The sequence below is a fragment of the Eubalaena glacialis genome, chromosome 19 (genome assembly GCF_028564815.1).
Source record: "Eubalaena glacialis isolate mEubGla1 chromosome 19, mEubGla1.1.hap2.+ XY, whole genome shotgun sequence".
Lineage (NCBI taxonomy): Eukaryota > Metazoa > Chordata > Mammalia > Artiodactyla > Balaenidae > Eubalaena > Eubalaena glacialis.
Window position 1 is genome coordinate 47,988,937 of NC_083734.1, and position 23,913 is coordinate 48,012,849.

Sequence of the window (23,913 nt, forward strand, 5' to 3'; positions counted from 1 at the left end):
ATGTACCTCCTTGACACATTTGGCAAGCTGTTTTGAGTCCTGACGGATGTAGATTGGTTCTCTTTTCACATTTGTCTACCAGATGGAGTCACAGAGGAAGTGAAGGGGGCAGTCTCGTTTTTCTGAGTTCTGTACTGGTTCAGCTGTGGTTCACAGTGGTACCCTCCTATTCTTTGTTTCCTCACCAAGGCGGGAATCATGACTCCTGAGCACCTTCTGTGGCGCCATCTGGGCAGGAGCCGTTTCCCAGTTGACAGACACACTGGGGAGGGGGTGTGCAAAGTTTTTGTGACCTCTATTCATCCTTGAGGGGAAATTCTTAAAGCACTTCCACCTTTCTTTGAAAGATTTTGCTTGTTAATTGATATGAAATCATACTGATGACTTTCAGGCTACAAAAAATAGTGAATTAGCAAAATGTTATGAACTCCCTTGAACTTAAATTAAGGAGGCTTACATCAGGCACCAAACAGATTTTAGAGAGTGCTTCAAAAATTCAGTGTTAAACTGAAAAGTAGTACACTTCAGTGTTGTGGTAACATTATAAAATATGAAAGTGCTACTGTTACCCTGCATAGTAAGGTCTTTTGATTGCTTTTCCCTTTGTGGGGATGACTTCCAAGCCCCATCTGGAATCAGAACATTTATTTGGGTAAAAAAGAAGGAAAAATTCAAAGAAAATAAAAGGTTGTTGTATTGTTTATTTTTGAGTTCTGTTCTATACCCCCTTTCCTCTCCTCTCCCCACAAACAGAAAGTAAACTGATTGTTTTACTTTTGCATTATTAAGGCATTAATAGGTATTACTCGATTTCTTTAACTCCCCAAAATAGCATATTAAGAACTTTATGGTAGGAAAAACTTCATATAAAGCTATCCACAGAAATAATTGTATCTGAAGTAGTTAGTATACTCTTTTTTTTTTTTGGCTGCGTTGCTACGCACGGGCTTTCTCTACTTGCGGCGAGCAGGGGCTACTCCTTGTTGCAGTGTGCAGGCTTCTCATTGCAGTGGCTTCTCTTGTGGGGGAGTGTAGGCTCTAGGCACACGGGCTTCAGTAGTTGTGGCACGTGGGCTCAGTAGTTGTGGCTCGCGGGCTTAGTTGCTCCGTGGCATGTGGGATCTTCCCGGACCAGGGCTCGAACCCGTGTCCCCTGCGTTGGCAGGCGGATTCTCAACCACTGCACCACCAGGGAAGTCCAAAGTAGTTAGTATACTCTTGTATGATACTCTTCTAATTTTCTAGGATAAAATTATTGAAAGTCTAAATATAGATCCACTTAGAGTAAAAGACTAACACTTTAGTGGATAAGTTTCTTCCAGCCTCCTATTTAAGTTTCTGTATTTATAGTACATTAATCCCTTGGATGCTTAGTTGAAAGTTGAACATATAAAGGACATGGCAGAGCCTCTGCCTTGCCTGCTGAACCGTAAGGAATGGCCTTAGAGCCTGACGTGACATTGAGGGAGTGCTTTCAGTGACACACAGAAAGTTTTCTTAGTTGGCGAGGACTTTGCCACTTTCTTTGATTCATAATTTTTGCCTCCTTTATTTTCCTCTATTTTTTATACCATGATGGAGAAATTGGTCTCTACTCTGAAATGCACAAAGAAGTTAAAAGGGCAGAGGACTATAGATTTATAGTGTGTGAGAGTAAGAAATGACTTAACGGTAATCTGTTTAGACCATAGGTTTCTAACTTTGTTTTTTTTTTTTTTAGAAACAGCATCACCTTTATTTTACCAAATGAAATATTACATGGAATCTTTTTTTTTTTTTTTTTGGCTGCACTGTGTGGCATGTGAGATCTTAGTTCCCCAACCAGGGATCACACCTGTGCCCCCTGCATTGGAAGCATGGAGTCTTAAGCACTGGACTGTCCCGTGGAATATATATATATATTTATATTTATATTTATTTATTTGTTTGTCTATTTATTTATTTAGGCTGCGTTGGGTCTTCGTTGCTGTGCGTGGGCTTTCGCTAGTTGCAGCGAGCAGGGGCTGCTCTTCGTTGTGGTGCACGGGCTTCTCATTGCGGTGGCTTCTCTTGTTGGAGAGCATGGCTCTAGGCGCCCAGGCTTCGGTAGTTGCAGCACGCGGGCTCTAGAGCGCAGGCTCAGTAGTTGTGGGCGCATGGGCTTAGTTGTTCCACGGCATGTGGGATCCTCCTGGACCAGGGCTTGAACCCGTGTCCCCTGCATTGGCAGGCAGATTCTTAATCACTGCACCACCCGTGGAATCTTGATATATGAAAAAGGACAGTGTGGAGCTGCTTTGGTGGGATGGGGGGTTGGGTCAAAGCTGCATTTGCTTAGCTTCTCTTTGGAGGCGTCCAAATCTAGGGAGCTCCCTTTAAAACTTCCAGTCCGCTGCCATGGTGGTGCAGGCCCACAAGGCCGGAGAGGGGGCATCATGGAGCTCAGACTCAAAGCCAGGCTTCTTGATCCCAGTGCCTCCTGCATTCTAACGCTGCTCTCCCTCAGTGCTGGAAAGTTTTTTCTTTTCAGAAAGACATAAAGATGCTGATGAAATTAAGCATCAGAAGAAGCAAAAACTGCCAAAAATGGCCACTTGAAAAATAAGCCTAATCAAACAAATTTCCATTGGGGAAGAATATTTAATTACTTTTAGATTCCTATCCTTCCCCTCCCTCTTCCCCTAGTTGTTCCTCAGCTTTTCTTTGGTTGAGTACTTTCTGTGTATTTTTGACATGCTAGAGTACATTTCAGAAAATAACACACTTTTTTTTTTTTATCATACTGTGGAAAGTTTCCCTTTTCTGACTCTTGTCTTATAACAAAATGCCCCAAACTAAATGGTGCTAGATTACTTAAAATATAATAATATCCTATTACTCTCTTTGTAAGTAAGAACTAAATGTTATTCTTTTAAAATTCAGTATATGAATTTGCCAGATTATATCATACATTTTTGTTCCTAGTCTTACTAAATAATTTTAAATTGGAAAAGTACTAAAGAAGAAAGATGTTAATACATACATACATATATATATATATTCTTGTTATAAGAAAACTAGGGTTTCCATAATTTCAAACTTTTTATCGAATTAGCATTTTCTTAAAGTAAAGCTGACAGTCTTTAAAATTTTTTTTGTAAGGAGTAGGATTTAAAAACAAACAAATACAAAGCATTGCTAATTGCCTTATCTAACAGGTAATCCTTTTACCCAGTGAATTTACATGCTAAAATTGATCCCCTTGATGTAACCCCAGGATATATAACATTTATAGATAGAAAATATCAGCTTTAGAGGAAAGAAAAAAATGCTGTCTTTATAATTTTTAAAGTTCTGATATTTGGGTATAAATATAAAAGAGATGAGATTACCGTAGAATGAACTCGAAAGGGATAAAAGGTTAGCACCTACTATTTTCTCAACAGCTTGGTAGATACTGGTAGAGAAAATAAGATGAAGAAAGATCAGGGGACTAGATGGACCTGAATGGAATGAATGTTCGGGAACAATGGAGAAGTGAAAGAATAAATTAGGAGTATCCTGGAAGAGTTCTAAGAGACAGGCCAAAATACAAAATGTTAATTTTCCATTTTGTTTACAGGCATGCATGTAGGGAGTACCGGATTCACAAAGAACTGGATCATCCCAGAATAGTTAAACTGTATGATTACTTTTCACTGGACACTGACTCGTAAGTGCTATGCCATTTTAGCTTAGCAGATAATATTATTTTCTTGCAGTGTGTTGACTACTCATGGAATAGAGTTTAAATCTGGGTCCAGGAAATGCTCTCTGAGGGGACCAAATATACTTATGGGCAAATGATCATATTTGAATTCAGATTTGGGCCAGCAAGACGTCTCTTGGCCACAGGATGTGTGCTGTTGTGTGCTGGTAAATGTTTAACAACCAGCTTGGTGGGGAGAGGCATAGGGCTGATTTGTACTGTTTGCCAATTTCTGTGGTATAAATACTCTGAACATGTCCAATTTAAAAAAAAAAAAGAACAGCTTTATCGATATATGTTTACATACATACAGTTCACCCATTTAAAAGTATACAGTTCAGTGGTTTTTAGTATATTCACAGATACGTACGTTGCAGCCATCACCATAGTCAATTTTAGAACATTTTCACCACCTCAAAAAGAAACCCTGAACCTTATGCTATCGTCCCCCTATTCTTCCACCCCCACTCCCTGCTGTAAGCAACCGCTAATCTACTTTTTGTGCCTATAGATTTGCTATTCTGGACTTTCATATGAATGGATCATATAGTATGTGAACTTTTGTGACTGGCTTCTTTCACTTAGCATGGTGTTTTTTCAAGGTTCTTCTTGTGTCATGTATCAGTACTTCACTCCTTTTTATGACTGAATATATTCCATTGTATGGATACACTACTTTTTGTTTATCCATTCATCCTACCAGTGGCTTAAAAGCCAGCTCACAAAAGTCCTGAAAATTTATCAGCTCTCAGAAACTGGCACAAATTGGTGCCAGCATACCACCGAGAAGTACCAGTCAAGAGAGTCTCTGCCCCATCCTGGAGACTCTGATGAGCACTGATGGGCCTTTTAAAGAAGTGCCAGCAATGTGACTTTATCACAGAATGAGAATGAATGTGGCGTAGCCCAATGCTGCATCCTAAAATATAAGTTGGTTCAGAGGCTTATAGGGATTTCAGTCCAGCCCTCTCATTTTGTAGGTGGAGATTTGAGGACCAGGGAAGTTAAATGACTTGTCTGAGATCTTTAATAATCGTAGGCATTGTTGTATTTCATTACTTGGTATAGGTAAGCTCTAGACCTCTCGGTTTATCCAGGAGTTTAGAAATATTTCAGCATTTGGAAACGTATTCTCTGTTGGAGTCTGAAATAAATCAGGAGAACATACCTAGGTCTGGCCCGCAAGTGTTTCCCTCCGCCTCTCAGGCTGTTCAGCCTGTTCCAGACAGCAACTGTCTCAGAGGTTGCTGCACAGAGAGCCGGCCCACATTTAGAAGTGGCCCCAAAGGGAGACCATAATTCCCTTTGGAAACATCCACTCAGGGATTTCCCCTTTCCAGTCGGGTGCACCCAGCACAGTCATGCATGTAGCATGGAGTGGGGTTCAGAAAACCCCACTCTAGTTAGAGAGCAGGTTTCCACAGGGTGGCTTACTGTTTTGCTTTCAGTAAGTTCCTTGAATACTAGGAAGGACACACACCACCCCCCCAAATGTAAGTACAAAAATCATTTCAAAAATAAATATAATGACTCGGATTATCTGCTGTTTTTAATTGTATACACACTTTTAACTAATCTGAGAAATTGAGTTGATTCTGTGCTATTGTTAAGTTGTTTACTTTGTTCTTCCTGTTGTGTGTATGGTGAATTTTTATCAAAAGTAAGTCAGACCATTCTTTTAGAAAGTCTTCTGAGAGTTGTTTGGGTATTAAAAGTGAGATTTTATTTTCAGCTTGCATTGGGTCCAGAATAAATTTACTAAGCATGAGAGTCTGTGCCTCAGATTTCAGCATATCAGATCAGAGAATCTATAAATTTTAGGCATATTTTCTCAAATAGGGTGCTAGCATGCTAGGACATGCTGTTTCATAAGAAACATAAGCTGTTGTTCAGTTTGGGGATCCCTCGGGGCTGTGTGTGTCCACATTTTGTTGCTGTGCTTTGTGAAGGCCTCAAATTGCCCAGAGCCCCATAGTGCTAGTCCTGCGCCTGTTTAATCTGACGTGAGTTGGCCCTTGCAGGTTGTATTTACCAGGCTCCTTTGTCAGTTGTTATTCAGTGGGGTTCAGCCAATGGGGAGATAGGTGGTGGTGGGTGGAGACCCCTCCGCCCAGCTGTGGTTGCAGTTTCCCTTGGTGACTCTGGGTCTGGTTGCACCATCTCCTCCCTTTGGCCCTCTGGCCTTAGGGTGCTAATGCCTTCCTGCTCTAGATGATTTCTGGGGTGCTCACTGGCCACTTTGTCTTCTCAGCTCTTCCATCATTTCTGGGATTCGTTCCCTGAATTAAAGCCCCTCTGTTTTAAATACTGGTTTTTATTTCCCAGCTAGACCCTGAGTGATTTACCCACATTGTCACAGCTTAGAATACTTTAAAAGGTATTCATCTCTCAGGAAGCCTTTCTTTAGCTTATAACTGCCTTGGAAGATAGACACATGACCCTTAATGGCACGAATGGTATGTAGTTTTAAATTTGGGTCTGTATGATATATATACGATGGAATATTACTCAGCCATAAAAAGAAACAAAAGTGAGTTATTTGTAGTGAGGTGGATGGACCTAGAGACTGTCATACAGAGTGAAGTAAGTCAGAAAGAGAAAAATAAATACCGTATGCTAACATATATATATGGAATCTAAAAAAAAAAAAAGGTTCTGAAGAACCTAGGGGCAGGGCAGGAATAAAGATGCAGACATAGAGAATGGACTTGAGGACACGGGGAGGGGGAAGAGTAAGCTGGGACGAAGTGAGAGAGTGGCATGGACATATATACACTACCAAATGTAAAATAGATAGCTACTGGGAAGCAGCCGCATAGCACAGGGAGATCAGCTGAGTGCTTTGTGACCACGTAGAGGGGTGGGATAGGGAGGGAGGGTGGGAGGGAGACGCAAGAGGGAGGAGATATGGGGATATATGTATATGTATAGCTGATTCACTTTGTTATAAAGCAGAAACTAACACACCATTGTAAAGCAATTATACTCCAGTAAAGATGTTAAAAAAAAAATTGGGGTCTGTATGATATACTGATACAAGTGAAAGAAAAAAAACTCATACTGTGTAATAATACATTTGTTAGAACCATCAATACTTTAAAAAGCTCTTTTATACCTTGTGTGTTTAGCAAAGAGAAATCATAGTATATGCCAATCTGGCAGGAGAGGTAGTATGCAACCAGCCCTTGCGACCTAGGCAAACCCTAGATTCTTCCTCACTGTCAGCACTTGAGGTCATGTAAAATGTTTGCAGTGACAATTGTGTATTTGATCATAAGGTACTTGTTTAGAAATGGAGCATTGTGTAGATAGTAAAAGAGGTATCTAGCTTAAATACATTACGGTTCCTGTCAGTATTGTTATAGTCTTGATTCAATAAGAGGTATGCCCTGGGTGAACTTTAGCACAGCAGGTTCCAACAGGAAGGGTGCAGACGCTCTTCACCGAAAGAGTAAGCAGTTTTCTTCCAGTAAACCACTCAGTTAGCTAATACTGAATAAAGAATAGAAGAATATTTTAAGGAGCAAAGAAGAAAGAAGTGAGAAGCTAATGACCTGATGTTTTCAGTGGGGCTGGTTTAGACTTAATCTGCTTGCTCTTTTCCCACGGTCAAATGTTGGTTTATTTGTGTTTAGGTTTTGTACAGTATTGGAATACTGTGAGGGAAATGATCTGGACTTCTACCTGAAACAGCACAAATTAATGTCGGAGAAAGAGGCCCGATCCATTATCATGCAGATTGTGAATGCTTTAAAGTACTTAAATGAAATAAAACCTCCCATCATACACTATGACCTCAAACCAGGTATGTCTAATTTTTAGGAGACAGTATTGGTAGTATTTCTTTGGTCTTATAAGTGACTTTTAATTTTATAAAGTTAGGGGACTTGGCTGGGGACCAAGAAGGCCTAATAACATCTGACTTTAAATTGCCTGGGTAGTGGGAATAAGAGAGTCCCGGCCACACAGCACTGGGTTTAGGAGGGTGGGTCGTATTAAATGCTCTGGAGAAACAATGCCCTTGTCTTAGAGCCAGGGCAGTTCATGATGTCAGTCCGATTAAGAAAGAACTGCTCTGGCAAGCTCGGTTATGTTTTTTCCCATTACTCACACTGCATAGCAGTTCCTCTACTCCAAGTCTCTCTGATAAGTGCCCCCACATTAACAAATTAGTTTACACATATGCCTCCCATTTCATTAAATTCCGAGTGGAATTTTCCATCTTTTCTCATGGTTACTATCTAACATTGATAGTCGCCAGTCGAGTAGAGAGCAGTTAAGACTTCTTACTTCTGTCTGTTGTTGTCATTCTGAGCTGTTGCTTAGAAGTCTGCCTATTTTGTCTGTAGACAGCTCTAACCAGCTGAGCTTAGGTGTTGGGAAGATTCCCATTTACCTCCTGGTGGGCACAGTTGTTAACTTTGCTTTCCTCTTCTGATAGCTACATGTTAAATCTCACTATTCACTATTCTTTAATGTTCTAGTATAATTCAAATGACTAAAAAATTCATCACAATGAAGTGATTTTTTTAAAAGATGGCTATTGTGTGATTGGGTTTTCTGTCACTGAATCCATTACATTTTCCTGCCCCAGGAGCTGTAGGTGGCACTGTGGTACTAGCTTAGATTCTCTTGTATGTTTTCTTTGATTTTTTTTTCCCCCCCCGAAACTACTGTCCTAAACAGGGTGCTTAAGAGATCCTTACTGAAAGTTCGGATGTAACTTTCCCACTATTTTTGACCAACCATAGAAGTGATACTTTACTTTGGCTAGTTAATTATTTTTTTCCACTGCTCATAGTGGTGGTTTTGGCACATTAAGCAGGTGATTCTTGGAAAAGAGAAATTTGCCGCCAGACACTTACAACTCTCCCCTAGCATTCAGAGTCCAGATGGTTTTATTCCAGAGATTTAAATGTTTGCTGTTATATGTAAGAGTTTCAGTTCAGTTGTCCTCTTCTTGCCTGTTATTACCTTGGTTTATTTTAATTAGTAAGTCTTTTTTATTCATGAAGATTTTTATCTTTTTAGGTAATATTCTTTTAGTAAATGGTACAGCATGTGGAGAGATAAAAATCACAGATTTTGGTCTTTCCAAGATCATGGATGACGATAGCTACAATTCAGTGGATGGCATGGAGCTAACATCACAAGGTGCTGGTACTTACTGGTAGGTACCTGGGAGATTTGTCAAGTTGGCTGATGGAGATGTGGCTGTGCTATACTGAAGTGTTGGTAATTATTAATTAAACTACATCCTGTCTGCTTAGGCAAAAATGCAGTATACCATAGTAGACTTTCCTCTCCAAATATTTACTGTCTTTTCAACAGTTTGACTCTTTGTATTTACATGAATTTGTCTTAATTTGTCTTTCTGTTCTTGAAAAACCATTGAGAAAGAGATTATGTGTGGCCAGGTGTTTGAGTTGTTTGTTTCCTCCATAGGTTTGCCCCTACTGAGTAGATAGAGAATGAGGTTGCTCATGTGTATGTACAGAATGGCCTTAAATTCTTTTCAGAATTTCAAATGCAGGTCTCTCTCTTCATGAGTTAATGGGATGAGGGATTTGTTTGTAGAGTTGCCTGAGGATGGTGGACTCTCAAGAACTAAGGAGTTGTGAAGATTAGGATGTAAAATAACCATAGCATCCCTTGAAATCTAAACAGGAAAACACGAGCATGGTTTACCAAGAAATTTATCCATTTCTGGCAGCCATGTTCTAAAAGGTTTTGAGCCACATTTCTTCCCATCTGTTGTCACTCATCTACCCTCAGCCACCCCACCCCAGCTAGCTCTGCCTGCCTGTTCTATGCCCTATCCTACTCTGCCTAGTATTACTTTTGACAGTGAGAACCATAAAAGATACCTGCAGCTCAGGCATTTGACTTTGTGATTGTAAAGGCATGTTACCAGAGCTTTCTTTTCACTTCTGTGGTGGTGACACAAAGCCATACATTGGAATGTGTAATTCTGAACATGGAAAAGCCTCCAGTAGCACTAAGGGAGGGGGAATACATACTGTTAAACCCCAGGGTCAGTTGGCCAAATCACTTATGTTTGAGACTGAAGGGCCCTGGCCCGTAGCAGATTAGTGACTCTCTCGGAATGAGGTTGTTGATCTGAAACAGACAGAGAAGAGGGGGACGTCAGTCCTGGTCTTACCACTCCCATCATATTAAAGAAAGACTCAATCATATCCTGCTAGAAACACCATGTACACAAAATTTCAACTTTCCCTTGCTCCGTATTGTTTGTGGAGATGGTACCTATAGTGAAAATCAGTCCCTAAATTAAAACTTTGAGATTCTAGGTTTAAAATAGAAGCTACGTTTACAGTGTTTATTCACTTGGTGGTGGTTGTGGGTTCCTGTCAGTAAATGATACGAAAATATCTGTTGTTGGAAATTCTGGAAGCAGGTCTATACCTCTGCTATATAAATTCACCAGAACTTGGATTTTAGCTTTTCATTTGATAGCTTGTTCTTTTTTAAAGGTAAAGATTTTTCATGTTTAAATTAATTATCTCATTGCTGCCTATTGCTGTATTTGCTAAGCTATAAAATTCAGTGGTTGGAATTTAAATAAAAATATATAATATTTGGGATTTGCTTCAAAGTAATCTGTTTGGGGGAGGTGGAGAGGGGTGTATATGAACAAAGATTTGCCGCATGTTGACAATTATTGAAGCTGGATGATGTTTACTTGGGGTTCATTTTACGATTCTTTCTACTTTAGATCATATTTGAAGGTTTTTTTTCATAATAAAGAGTAAAGTAGAGAGGGAGCTACTGAGAAAATTAATTTTATGGGTTTCTATGAAGGTTTAAAAAGTCTCCATATTGGAGACTTTAATCACCATCCTCAATGTGTCATCCTCGTATTATGTCCCAGAGACATACAGATAGAATGGGAGGACATAACAGATTTTAAGTGATTGTTTGCGGCATTTGGTTGTTCCAGAATTCTTCTACATGGAATACTACTTTTAGATAAGTAATCCCTAGACTAGGCCTTGAGAATCATTTTTCTCTATGAGGATTTTATCGTGATGGCGTATGCAACCATGTTTGTTTTTTAAACACAATTTAGTGTAGTATCTTAGAACTGTCTTCTACTCTCCCTCCCAGAGTCCTTGATAGGGACTTAGAATGCTTACTATTTGGGTGAAGAACTAGTGTATTTCTTCATTTATAGATGGGGAAACTGAGTCCTAGAAAGTGATATGCCAGATTTGTACTATTAAGGGACAGTGTCTATTTGGCCAAATTATTGCTCTGCATTTGGATAAGTCCAAAAACCTCTGTTCTTCCTCACCACAAACAAGAACTTACTTCTTCCCCACTACTTCCACCAAAAAATTATAAATACATTAAAAAAATCATTTTAGAATCAAGGTTCTATTTGTTATTTATCCAAGATCATATTTAAGTTATGTATATTAAAGAATCAAGAACCATGAAAACTTATGGTTCAGGGAGGTTTTAGTGGCATTTGGAAGAGCTGTTCTTTTTATGGATTCTTTTGTCTGTATTTTTATTTCTTTGCCTTTCTCTCTCCCCCACCCCCCTTTGTGAGTTCTCTGTCTATATTTTCACTTTTCAATGTGTGTTTTGGCTAAAAGCTTTCGTTGTGAAATAATAATCTAGGTCAGTGGTCTTAATCATTTAAAAATGACTGTTAAAAATAAAATAAAAAGGAACAACGTGAAACTAAAACTTCTTTTTAAAAAAAAAGAAAAAGAAAAAAAGCCCATCATCTGAACATTTTCTGCCTCTCAACTCTTGTGATTCCCTTCCAGCTATACATTTAGATTTCTATACCAGAAGCACAGCGGGGTTTATAATAGTTTTTCACGGAATTGATTTTGCCAGCATGAAATCTGCAGAAATCAGTCTGTTATCTTCAGAATTCTGCCTTCCAGCTGTGCTATGGTGAAGACTCCAGGCAATGAGGAGAAACATATTTATTTGGTTTCCTAAATGCTAAGAGGCACTTACCTTCCACACCATACAATTTGGTGTGGTTGGCTGTCCAGCTAGTCTTTTTAGAGGCCAGGGGTGGGTGGGGAAGGAAGGAATTCAGATGAGGATTGAGTTGGGCTAATAACTGGTAGTTTGTTTGGCTTTTTATGCACTATTTGTTAGTCTTCCATAAGCCCCTGATCACCCTTAAAGTAGGGAATGTAAAATATCCTTTCATAATATGAACTTTAATGTCACTATTGACTATAATTGTAGTTATTTTTAGTCTAGATTTCCAAAAGAGGCTACCTTAAGAAGACAGAATAGCCACTCCCCTCAGAGATTTGTACTGGGTCCTGAATTCATTTGGACTTTTAAAAGAGTAATTTATTTTGGAGACATCTTCTGCCAGCCTGAAAGGAAATCACACCACTTCTAGTTGTATTTTAATGTTTGTTGCTGCAGCTGTCATAAAAGGGAGTGCACTTCTTTTGTGCTCCCCCTCCTTTTAAAAACTTGTTGAATGACACCTTATATTAGGCACAGCACTGGGAAAGGAGGCTGGGGTGGGTAAAGTAGGAACTAGGGAGAATATTCACCTCTCTCCGTAAATAAGAAACATGTATTTTAAGGCTTTATAATAGGACATTGCTGCCTCCTTAAATTAGAGTGTCTTTTCATCTACTTTATCCAGCTGGGTCTAAGTTGGCTTTTCAACTGTTAAGATTCAGATATTTTTATTTCTAACAGGGTCTTTATTTTGCCTTTTTGTAAATGTCTTAGATTTATACAGTCTTTTTCCTAAGAATTTTTATTTCCCTTTTGTCCCAGGTATTTACCACCAGAGTGTTTTGTGGTTGGGAAAGAACCACCAAAGATCTCAAATAAAGTTGACGTCTGGTCAGTGGGTGTGATCTTCTACCAGTGTCTTTATGGAAGGAAGGTAATGAAGACCGGTTGGATGTGGTGGCTTCTGTCTTAGGTGGTGCATGTACACGGTGGCATTGTGTGGATTATTCTCTTGTCGTTAATCATTGGGTTATACAGAATGGAATCCTGAAAGTTGTGGTTTGAAGAAAATACAGACTTTAATTATAAAAGCTTTATGCATAAGCAGAAATTTTCAGCCCCAGGGCACCTAATGAATTCTGCGGGGCTGTTGAAGACATGCATTTTTTGCTGTTCTCAGATCCAGTCTATGTTTTGATTCTGATAATATGTACAGGGAAATATATGAAATAGTTTACTAAAGTATACAGTCTTCCCAAGAGCCATTCTTAAGCGTCCCAAGAATTGAAACTTGAAAAATCTGCAAGGCTTCTTATTGCCAACCACCCCATTAGTTAGAGCTTTTATTAATAAAAGCATGCTTTGTATTCCTGTACCGGGGAGGTGACATCAGAAAGTACTCATTGTCTGTTACTTCTGGTAAAGGTGATATATTATTTGCGTAAGTAAAAACGTAGATGGTAAACTACATCTAATGAATTGTCACATTTGTGTTTTCCTTGTGAGCATAATATCTTGTATAAATGTATATATTGGGATCCAGTTGTATATTTATATTCTTATTTCTGCTACCAGTGTGTTTGTGTGTTTTAGCGTTCCCCATTGGGCTGTGGGTTTAAGCCATTTGGGAGTTCTGCAACTTCCTTAGACTCCTAATATTTTGATTACAATCTCCAGACCAAACTCTTAATTCAAATCTCAGCTTCCTCTTTAACTTCTCCTTGGGCTTTGTTTCTTTATTGTACCTATCTAACATGGGGAAACTATTCAGAACTAATAGGGGTTAATTATTATTTATACTCTGATATTGTGGAAGTGCTGCTGATAATGGTGGTAGAGGTTATCTAGAAAGAATCGTGATCTCAGTAGAAACACTGTAGAGATGACACTGGGTGTGAACTTATTTTTTTTAGGAGTTTATTAGAAGATAGCAATTTGTGGCACAGATGAAGCCACTCACTGAGTAGCCCCGACTCTGTTTTTTTCCCACTTTGTCGGTACCCCTCTTTCACTTCCTTTCCATTTCTTCATCTGTGTCTCGGGTCTATCAGTGGCACTTGCTAAAGCCCACAGGTATCACTCAGGGCAAAAGAGGTTGGTGGTTCCTGCTCTGAATCTTCTTTATCTTTGCTGTAAGCAAAGCTTAGCAGAGGTGTTGTGATATAGCAGATGCTGCTTCTGGTCCCAGCTCTGCCTTAACCTAGATGTTAGAATTTGAGCAAGTTACTTAAGCTCTGAGCCTTTCCATCCATTATCTATAAAATGAGAGAATTAGAGGAGATCATCTCCAGGGTTCCTTCTAGCAGTTCTTGTTGAGATGTGTCTTCTCCTTTCCTTTCTCTTTGGTTCTGAATTGTGTTCTCTCTCTCTCTCTCTCTCAATTAATTAATTAATTTATTTATTTATAGCTGCGTCGGGTCTTCGTTGCTGCGTGCGGGCTTCTCTCTAGTTGTGGCGAGCGGGGGCTACTCTTGGTTGTGGTGTGTGAGCTTCTCATTGCGGTGGCTTCTCTTGTTGCGGAGCACAGGCTCTAGGCGTGCAGGCTTCAGTAGTTGTGGCACGTGGGCTCAGTAGTTGTGGCTTGCGGGCTCTAGAGCGCAGGCTCAGTAGTTGTGGCGCACAGGCTTAGTTACTCCGCGGCCTGTGGGATCTTCCCGGACCAGGGCTCAAACCCGTGTCCCCTGCACTGGCAGGCGGATTCCTAACCACTGTGCCACCTGGGAAGTCTGTGTTCTCTCTAATTTTAACCAGAGACCTACCTTTGTTTGTTTTGTTTTTATATGATAGCCTTTTGGCCATAACCAGTCCCAGCAAGACATTCTACAAGAAAATACTATCCTCAAAGCTACTGAAGTGCAGTTCCCGCCAAAGCCAGTAGTAACACCTGAAGCAAAGGTAAGTTTCAACCCATTGGCCAGCAGAAATGTCTGCTTTGCTTTCTCCATTATTTCTCTGGGTAATTTGTCCAACCCCTACCTTCTTCTCCCCCTCTCTTCCCACAACAAACGTTTATTGGGTGCCTATTAAGTACTAGACACTGTTCTAGGTAGTGGAAGGAGCTGTGACTATGTGGCAGTGAACTACACAGACAAGGTCCGTATACTTATGGAGTTTACATTTTACTAGGTGAGACGAACAATAACTAAAAATGAATACATTTCAGGTGGTGATAAATGTTTTGAAGAAAACAAATCGGAGTAAGGGAGTAGAGAGGGGGGAACCCCCTTTTTTGATGGCATGGTCGGGGAAGGCCTCAGTGATGAAGTGACTTTTTTGAACAGTCTTGACTGATGTGAAGGTGGGAGCCATGTATAGATTTGGGAGAAGAATATTCTGAGCAGAGAGAAGTGAGTAAAGCTCAGATGTGAGTGTGAGCTTAGCAGGTCCACAGAGCAGGCCGAGCAGAGGGGAGAGTAGTAGGAGAGGCAGCAGGATAGATTGTAAACTGATGGAAGGCAGTTGAAGGTTTTAATCAGGGCAGCTTTGTGACCTGATTGCTGTTTCAAAAGCCTGCCCTGGCAGCTGTGTAGAGGGAAAGTTCAAGGCAAAAGGAGTTTATTTGATTGGTGCCCATCCCAAGAAAACCTTCCAGCTCCAGGTATCTCACTAAGAAAGCTTAATTTTTAAAGGCCAAGGATCCTTATGTTCATTTCTGTGAATTTGTTATTTTCCAAATGCTTTAATAAAGCAACTATGTGTAGGTGTCTTTGCTTTTGAAAAACCAGGAATTTTATTAATTAAACATGAAAAAAATAGAAAATCAGTAGTTCATTTTATGTTTTAGATATATTAAAATAGACTTTACTTTTCAGAGCAGTTTTAGATTCACAGCAAAACTGAGTGGAAAATAAAGCATTGCCATATACTCCCTGCTGACGCAGCCACCCCATCCGCGGATGCACAGCCTTCCCCCTGTCAGCATCCTGCACCAGAGTGGTACATCTGCTACGATCAATGGACCTACATCCAGGCATCATTACCACCCGAATGTAAAGGATGGACTTTGGATGATAATATTTTAGATTTTTAAAATTGGTTCAATTTAAAATAATTATATTGTAAGGCTGTGATTAAATAGAACTGGCTGGTTAAGAAATGGGAGAAGACAGATAATCTATGTAAGGGCCTTTGTGTTTATGATTGTGGAAACTGAGGCTACATAGCTCTTCGTACCTAGCACAAAGGAAACCTCCATGTTGGTAGTGAATTAGGATTCCGAATCAGTAAGTTTTTATGTCTGCAGTACTCTTGAGGAGACAAGTCCTGTTCAGGTTTTCCTTTACTACTTAGATGTAGTAGTGCCTGATCATTTGCCTGATGATCTTTCAGGGAAAAATAAGATACACCGAGAAAGCATTTACCCATCTGTGACACACTGTAGTGTTAGTCAGTGTTGGTCTCCTCACCCTGCACGTGGTGATAGTTTGTCACTACAATTTCCACTTCCTCAGGAAGTTCACACGAGACCGTGGTTTGTAGATGCAGAACTATGAAGCTAGACTGTGCCCATGCACATCAGCCAAGGCAGAGAGAGGGAGTTTTGCGTTGGTCTTTGTGCTTTGGGGACAGAGATCTTTAGAGGTCATGCCCCGTGCCCCCTCGGGAATGGCTCAGCCACCTTCGCTGGGGAAGGAGCCAGCGGCCAGAGAGAGATGCTGCGTCTGGCATGTCTCTCCTGGGTCTGCCTGATAGTTTCCGGGCAAGGCCCTAAAGCCCCTTCTCTTTAGGAGACGTTTGCTCTGGGCCCTGGCAGCTGCTACAGAACCGCCTGGGTTCCCTCTTGGGGTGCCAGGATTATCTGCTTCAGGCTTCTTCAAGAAACTTTCCTTTCAGGCGTTTATTCGACGATGCTTGGCCTACCGAAAGGAGGACCGCATCGACGTCCAGCAGTTGGCCTGTGACCCCTACTTGCTTCCTCACATCCGAAAGTCGGTCTCCACAAGTAGCCCTGCTGGAGCTGCTATTGCATCAACCTCTGGGGCGTCCAATAACAGTTCTTCGAATTGAGACCCACTCCTAGCCACAAACTGTTCAACACACACAAAGTGGACTAAATGGCATTCAGCAGCGGGTTTGGAACATAGCGAATCCAAATGGATCTCATGAAACCTGTACCAGGTGCTTTTATTTTCTTGCTTTTTTCCCATCCATAGAGCATGACAGCATCGATTCTCATTGAGGAGAAACCTTGGGCAGCTCTGGCCAGGCCTCGTAGGAAAAGGCCCCGCCCAAGGTTCCGGCGTCAACGGCCACTGCGTGTGGCTGCTCTGAGTGAGGAAAAAATTAAAAAGAAAAACTGGTTCCATGTACTGTGAACTTGAAAACATGCAGACTCAGGGGGGGGTCCCTGATGCAGTGCTTCAGATGAAGAATGTGGACTTGAAAATACAAGACTGGGCTAGTCCAGTGTCTATATTTAAACTTGTTCTTTTCTTTTAATAAAGTTTAGGTAACATCTCCTGAAAAGCTTGTAGCACAAAGGCTCGGCTGGGGATGGTGTTTGACTTCGGAGGAAAAAAAGTTGCTATTGCCCGTTAAAGGCACTAGAGTTAGTGTTTTATCCCTAAATAATTTCAGTTTTTAAAAACATGCAGCTTCCCTCCCCCCTTTTTTATTTTTGAAAGAATACATTTGGTCATAAAGTGAAACCCGTATTAGCAAGTACGTGGCAATGTTCATTCCAGTCAGATGCAGCTTTCTCCTCCGTCTGGTCTCCTGTTTGCAATTGCTTCCCTCATCTCAGTAGGGAAAAAATTGAGTGGGAGTACTGAGATGTGTGGGTTTTTGCCATTGGACAAAGAATGAGGTTAGAACTCTGCAGCTTGGAGTCTCTCTAGGTTTTCAACTATTTCTTCACAATTTGAACACTTGACGGTTGCCCCTTTTAATTTATTTGAAGTGCTATTTTTTTAAATAAAGGTTCATCTGTCCATGCAGTCCTCTTGGATTCTCTGAATGTAGTAACTATTGAAACTGTTCCAAAGGTAGGCAACAAATGGGCCGGGGAGCCAAATGCTCCAGGGGTCAGGAGTCCCACCCGCAGTCCCGTGTGTGCTTGCTAAATGGTGTACCTTTCTTGTTAGCCATGATGTTGAAACTCGGTCAGCACATAAGCTTTTCCTCTGTCAGCTCTTTTGGCAGGAAACAACCTCCAAACCCCTAAATTTCGTGGGTGTGTGCTGGTGTGTGTGTCTGTGTGTGCATGTGCACACACACACTTTGTCTAACTCACTTTAATAGATTCATTGAAGTTAAATAATCTCAAAGGAAATAGGTATTTCAAATATGAACATTCTCTTGGAACTAATTTTTTTTAAATTTGGTTGTTTCTGAGATGTATGATCAACTGAAGATGGAGCTGAAATGGGAGCCGCATGGCCCCACCGTGCCCTTGAAAGAGCAGAGCACTCGACAGTAGAGGGGGAAGGAGGCCAGAGTCTGAACATGTGGTAGCCAGCTTGGAATGTTACTGACATATGTGGCAAAAGGGCTCAGCCAGAAATATTTAAAGATGCAGCATTCAGGCATGCGAGTTCCCTAGGCAGGGGGGAGGGCAGTCAGGAAGGGTAGAAAGCTCTCAAATGACTCATGACTAGTATTTCTTTTACATGTGAAAAATGCCAGTAGTGACACATTTTCTAGGACCTTTGTTTGTTTTGTGGACTTGCCCCACTCTCTCCAGGGTCAGGAGATCTTAAGGGAAGATGGAGTGCTCCAAATTGGAGAGAGGTTCGTGGGTGTATTGCCGTGTGGAACTCTGAAGGGAAGGAAGTCAGCTCCAGAGTCCTTGTTGCCCCTAGCTTTCCAAAGCGATTTTATTGCAATATATATATTTATACACATGTATGTATCGTACCTCTTTTTTAAACCATTACTTTCAAGCTGCTAAGCAGAGTACCCATGGGGTCTCAAAGGTTGAGCACAACACTGAAAGGATGGTGTCTGTATACGTGAAGAGATGGATGAAGTTGAGACCATGTTTAAACTTACTCAAGATAATTAAGTTCTGTTCCTCTTTTCTTCCCTCTCATTCAGTGATCTTGAAGTGTTTGTTTAATTTTTAACTTTCTTTTAAGGATGAAGGAATGCTGCATCTTTAAGACTTCCCTCTAACTTCCTGCCTCCTTTCCCCCAAGTTCTTATGAGTGAAGCTGTAGGACTTTATTTGGTGATCTACTTTTTCTACCCTCATTTTGAAGAAGGGATGCCCTCTCTTCTTGCTTTTATTGGGTCTAGGGCTTGGTTGGAGCTGATTGGGCTTGGTTGAGTCTGGCCAAGGCCTCTTTCCACTGCATGGATAAGCCCCAGGGAACATGCAGAATGTTGACCTTTTCTAGACTTGTAAGTAACCAGTGAAATCACTAAGTGGAGTTCTTCCATGACATATTTTGTTAATATGGGTTTCACTTTTTCCAAGGATAATCCCTCATTGCCACAATGTTGATTTACTTTAAACAATGACAAAAAAATGTATACTAATTTGTAATTAAATCCAGCCAGACTGTTTTGGCTTTTCCCAATTTGGGGGGTGGGGAAAATATTAAAATAAGTTTTAAGAAGTGAATTTCCCAGCCTCTTGATTTTACTCTAGTTCTCCAGCTTCAAACGGGGCCCTTAACCACCTAGAGTATAGCTAGAGGAATCCTGGCAGCTGGCAGAATCCCATTGGACGTTGCAGGCATGATGGGAATGTGTGGATTCATGCAACATCTTTTCTACCCCTGATGTGCCAACAGCTAGGCTTGTGGGTGGGAATACAGCAATGAACAGAATGGGGAAGGCCCAGCCATGACCATGAGCTCACCATTCAGGGGTAAAGGCACTGGGCCCCAGGAAGGGATGGAATACAGGGGTCGAGGAGGAGGACTTGGGCTCTGAATCGTCCATCATGACATGGGCAGCTGTAAATAGAGAATCGCCAGTCAGAGCCGTACGCACCCCACTCTGTGGCTGACCTGGACACATCTGCTGTCCTTGTTAGAGGGTTTGTTTCTTGCCTGCGTTCTAGTCCAGGAAGGACGGGTTTTCCTCCAGCTGAGAAGATTAGCAGTCAAGGAGCTCTTGTGTTTCTTAATTTAGAAAATAACTCTCCTTAAGCATAGTTATCTCCTCGAATCCTAGCGCTAGAAGCAAGCTTTGGGTCCAGCTCCTTGCTCCTAAGAAGGCGAAGTTTACAACTAACTCGACCCACCTTTGGCAATCTTTTGCTGTCTGAGAATCTTTTCCTTCTCTCCATTACTCATCATTCCAATCACTCAAGCCCTCTTCGTCTGTAATTAAAATCCGCGTGGGGTTAAGTGGGAGAGAGACATGGTGCACAAACTAGCTGTTCTGTTTTAGTTTCTTAAGGCAGAATCACCTAGAGGTTAAGAGCCTGGGCTTTAGAATTAGGTCTGGTTCAAATCCCCCCTCTGCAAGCTTCAGGAATATCTCTTTGCATGGTTATAGTGAGGAGTAGAAATAAGGTATTTAAAGTACCTGGCACATAAGAGGGAAATCAAAAAGTGTGGTTTGAAAAAGATCACGAGATTTAGTGAGACTCCCAAGTTTGCTGGTTGAGGTTCAGAGCCTTTCTACTCTCCAGGTTGTCAGGAGATTTTGTCTGGAGTAATGATGTAGACCTTTCAGCAGCCTTCCTCTCTGGCTTGAGATTCAATATCAACCTCTGTCCTGCAAGGTCAGCAGCCTTCTCTTACCCTGCATCCAGGACTGCTTCTGGCTGAGTGTGGGAGGGGGCGTTTTATAGGCCAGTGGGGCCACCAGTCCAGCAGCATCAGCATCACCTGGGAACCTGTTAAGAATGTAGGTTCTCAGCCGCCCCCCTCCCATTATCTGTCTCCCAGATGGCATAAGCACTGAAGGTCACAAGCCCTACTGACCTTATCATCCACCCCAGCAAGGGGGCAGCTGGAGGGTGGCTCTCAGGGCTTGTCTAAACTCACCCAGCTGGAAGACAGAGATGGCTTTGTTTTGTTTTTTGTGTTGGGGATAAAAATCTACTTTAAGCTCTGGGCTGTCCTAGGACCAGATGTCATTTATATGCCCTTTTATACCCTTATACCGGTGCCTTGGTACCTAACAGTATACTCAAGAATCATTCACTCCTTCAGGCAAAGCTTCTTACCTTTGGCCTTCTCTTAAAATATATGTAACAACTTATCAGTTCCTTCTTGTGAATTAATTTATCATATTTTTCTTTTATCTGAGGGGTCCAGGGCTGCCGGAGGACTGAGACCTGGGTCTGCTTATGAATCCAGCCTGGTAATCTGGATCCGGGCTGAGGAGATCCTGGGGCTGAGCTGCAGCTCCTTGGAAGGGCTCTGGGGAGGAGAGTTGCAGAGAGATCGTGGGGAGAGGAGGTGGGACTCCGGCCGATGCCAAGCTCTGTGGGTGGGTTGGGGGAACCTGCCAGAGGCTAGGAAAACAGGCAGGCCCGGGAGCAGGTCTGGGGCATGGTAGGGGCAAGGAATAAAGAGCTCTATTGTGCCGGGGAAGCTCGCAGGGCCTGAGACAGGCTGGCCGGCGGAGGGGGCGTGTGTGGTGCTGGGCAAGAGACCCCGTGGTGTGTAGGGGTCAGAGAGCGGCGGGCCACCTGTCAGGCCTGGGTGTGGCGGTAAGTGCCCGGCCAGAGGACTGTGGTAACCTCAACCTCCTTGGCCTCCAGGCACAGCCTGCCACTGTGGTGGCCTCCTGTGCTGTCCCAGCCTTTTTGCACCCCCAAGGCAGCTTGGGGGAGGAGCTGCAGAGGGCGGTATCAGCAAACAGAAGGGGCTCTCGCACTGCTACTTTGCAGAGAAGTTCCTCAGCTGTGTTGCTTCATAGAAACATCTCGCTGATTTTATATATGAGGAAGCCAAAGCCCAGATTGATTTGGCGACTGGTAGTAGGTAGGTAGAGCAGGATCGAAGGGGAGGGACCGCAGGCTTGAACATTTTGTGAGGTGGATTCTCTGAGTGTCATCTTTGGGCAGAGAGCATTGGAGCTAAAGGCTGCACCTTGGCGCCCAGCCGGAAGCATATCTTTCTCTAATCTTGGGTTCCACTGCCCCGGGGCTCCCTTCACTGAGTACCCCCTCCCTCAGGACTAGCCTTTAGAAATCTACTTGGAGACCCAGCTGGCTTGGGCAGCAGCCCTGCCTCTGCTGTCCTGAGCTAGAAGTGAAGTTAGGTGGGAAGAAGGGGCCATGGTTTCCCAGAACGTTCCTGCCTCAGGTTCCCTAAGCCCTCTTATCGTGTCATCTTGCTTTGTAGATGAGGAAGTGAAAAATCCTGTAACTCCCTGTTCCTGTGTCCTAATTGACAAGTGGGGATCAGACCCTTTGCCTTGACTGCTCATGGTCACTGTAAGTCTTGAAGGGGGTGAGAGATGTAAAGATGTTTTCAGCAACTGAAAAAGTAAAAAGCAGAGGGTGTTGCTAGATGCCTCCTCTGAGTCACAGGGGCCCTTGGAGAGGTGTCTGCAAGACACAGAAGGCCCTCCAGTGCAGGTGGGCCCTGGCCTGTTTCTAGAAGGAAGACTGTCCTAGAGTCAGACTCAGCCCTGTGCCCTAAGAGAAGGGCATGCATGAAAAGGAAGGTCTTTCCCTACAAATTAATTTCAGGAGCCATTGCTTCTTCGCATCTACAGACTCCCAGAACCCTACCCACAACCTTAATGCTAACCCTGCTCCTCAGGCCACGTGAACCAGACAAAACTGGGCCTGGTTTTGGTATCTGATAAAACAAGACAACAGGAGAGCTCCTAGTGAAGACTGCATGCTCTGCGACCCTGGGCCAGACACTCACACACTCTGAGCTACAGTTGTCACAGCTCTAAACTTCATGCATCCACTCAAAACACTTCTCTTGAGAGCTTTCTGTTTCTAATACGTTGGGCTAGGCTGTGTGGGATGTAAAAAGGTACATCAGACTTGGCTCCTGCGTTATCATTTAGTAGCTACATGTAATAAATGTAAGCTTGGAGCTGATGAATTCCATGAGTGAGATGAGGTTCCTGGGGATTCGGGAGATGGCATTGAACTGGGCTTTGAAAGATGGGCAGAATGAAAGAGAGTGAGGAAGGGCAGTGTTTGCAGCAAAGGGTCCTTCACCCATTCTGTGCTCTTGCCATGAAGTGTCTGTCATGCCTAGATCTCTCCCTGCACTCTCATGCCTCCAGGACTTGGTCATCTGAGCATCTTTGAAAACTCAGCTCAAGCGTCCCCTGCAGCCTTCCTTCCTCTGGGCTCTCACAGCACCTTGAACACCTCTCCCTTACTTCTCTGCCTTGTCGTGTGTCTGTGTGTGTGTGTGTCTGTGTGTGTGAGCCCAGGGCGTGGCTAAAGGAACGACGGGTCGTTGGCCTGCTGAAGCACAGTTCCTGGAAGGGGAAGTTGGGCTGGACAGGTGGGGGTGAGAGACCTTCGATGTGAGACCGAGGAGGAGGTCGGGGCAGTGTGTTGGATGCAGGTCTTTGGTCAGGGAGTGAGCAGATCGGAGCTGGGCAGGGACAGCCAGGGAGCCTGTGTAACTGGTTCCAGGTCTTCAACAGCAGTATTTTTCAAATTTCTTTGATGGCAAGCCGCAAAAAGAAACCCTTAACATCTCAACCCAACGCACATTTCACAGACTAGAACTTAGCTCATGTGCAATGCACTGATATTTACTGTTTTACTTCATCTTAAAAATGCTGGTCACCAGCCACTGGTGCCCCAGTCTGTGCTTGCTGCTGCTTCGCTGGGGGCTGTGGAAGGGTCTGGCCAGTCTCTTGCAGCTGGAGTGCGGGTGCTGGGCCAGCTGGGTGTAGCCACCTGCATGCAGGGCTCTGTTCCGCCAGGGGAGGCTCTGCCTTCGGTCAGGATCTGGGAGGGCCACACAAAACTGTGGGCAGGAACTGGGCCCAGCCCTGCATTCGGAGGGTCAAGTACGGAGACTGGAGAAAACCTCATCCTGCCTGTCCTTCCTGAGTTGGGAATTGGGAGTCAGAACCTCCCTCTTGAAGCCTCAGGTGACCTCGTGAAGAGAGGGATGCAGAAGCTGCTGGCCCAGCCAGAGCTGTGGACCAGCGCAGGCCTCGACTCCTGGCTTGCCCTGTCCTCAGTGCAAGGACAGGCTAAGAGGACCTGCACCTCCAGGTTGAGAGAGGGCCCCGTAGAGCAGACAGGGTGATGCGACATCCCTCTCTGCCTGCTCTGGTACCAGCTGGGTAGGGCAGTAGAAGGAAGGTTTTGGGAACTGCATCCTTCAGCTCAGCTCTGT

At 42.9% G+C, this 23,913-nt stretch overlaps 1 protein-coding gene across 6 annotated transcripts in view; it reads left to right on the top strand.

The window, feature by feature from the left end:
* TLK2 (tousled like kinase 2) overlaps nt 1–19,168 on the top strand; it is a 104,805-nt gene extending 85,637 nt beyond the window's left edge. For all 6 annotated transcript variants that reach the window (XM_061174871.1, XM_061174872.1, XM_061174869.1 and 3 more), the window contains 6 exons: nt 3,581–3,670; nt 7,342–7,511; nt 8,738–8,876; nt 12,500–12,611; nt 14,465–14,572; nt 16,511–19,168. In XM_061174871.1, coding sequence (XP_061030854.1) covers nt 3,581–3,670; nt 7,342–7,511; nt 8,738–8,876; nt 12,500–12,611; nt 14,465–14,572; nt 16,511–16,684 — 793 coding nt within the window. In that variant the 3' untranslated portion in view covers nt 16,685–19,168. The remainder of the gene's footprint in view (nt 1–3,580; nt 3,671–7,341; nt 7,512–8,737; nt 8,877–12,499; nt 12,612–14,464; nt 14,573–16,510) is intronic.
* Nucleotides 19,169–23,913: the final 4,745 nt, after the last annotated feature.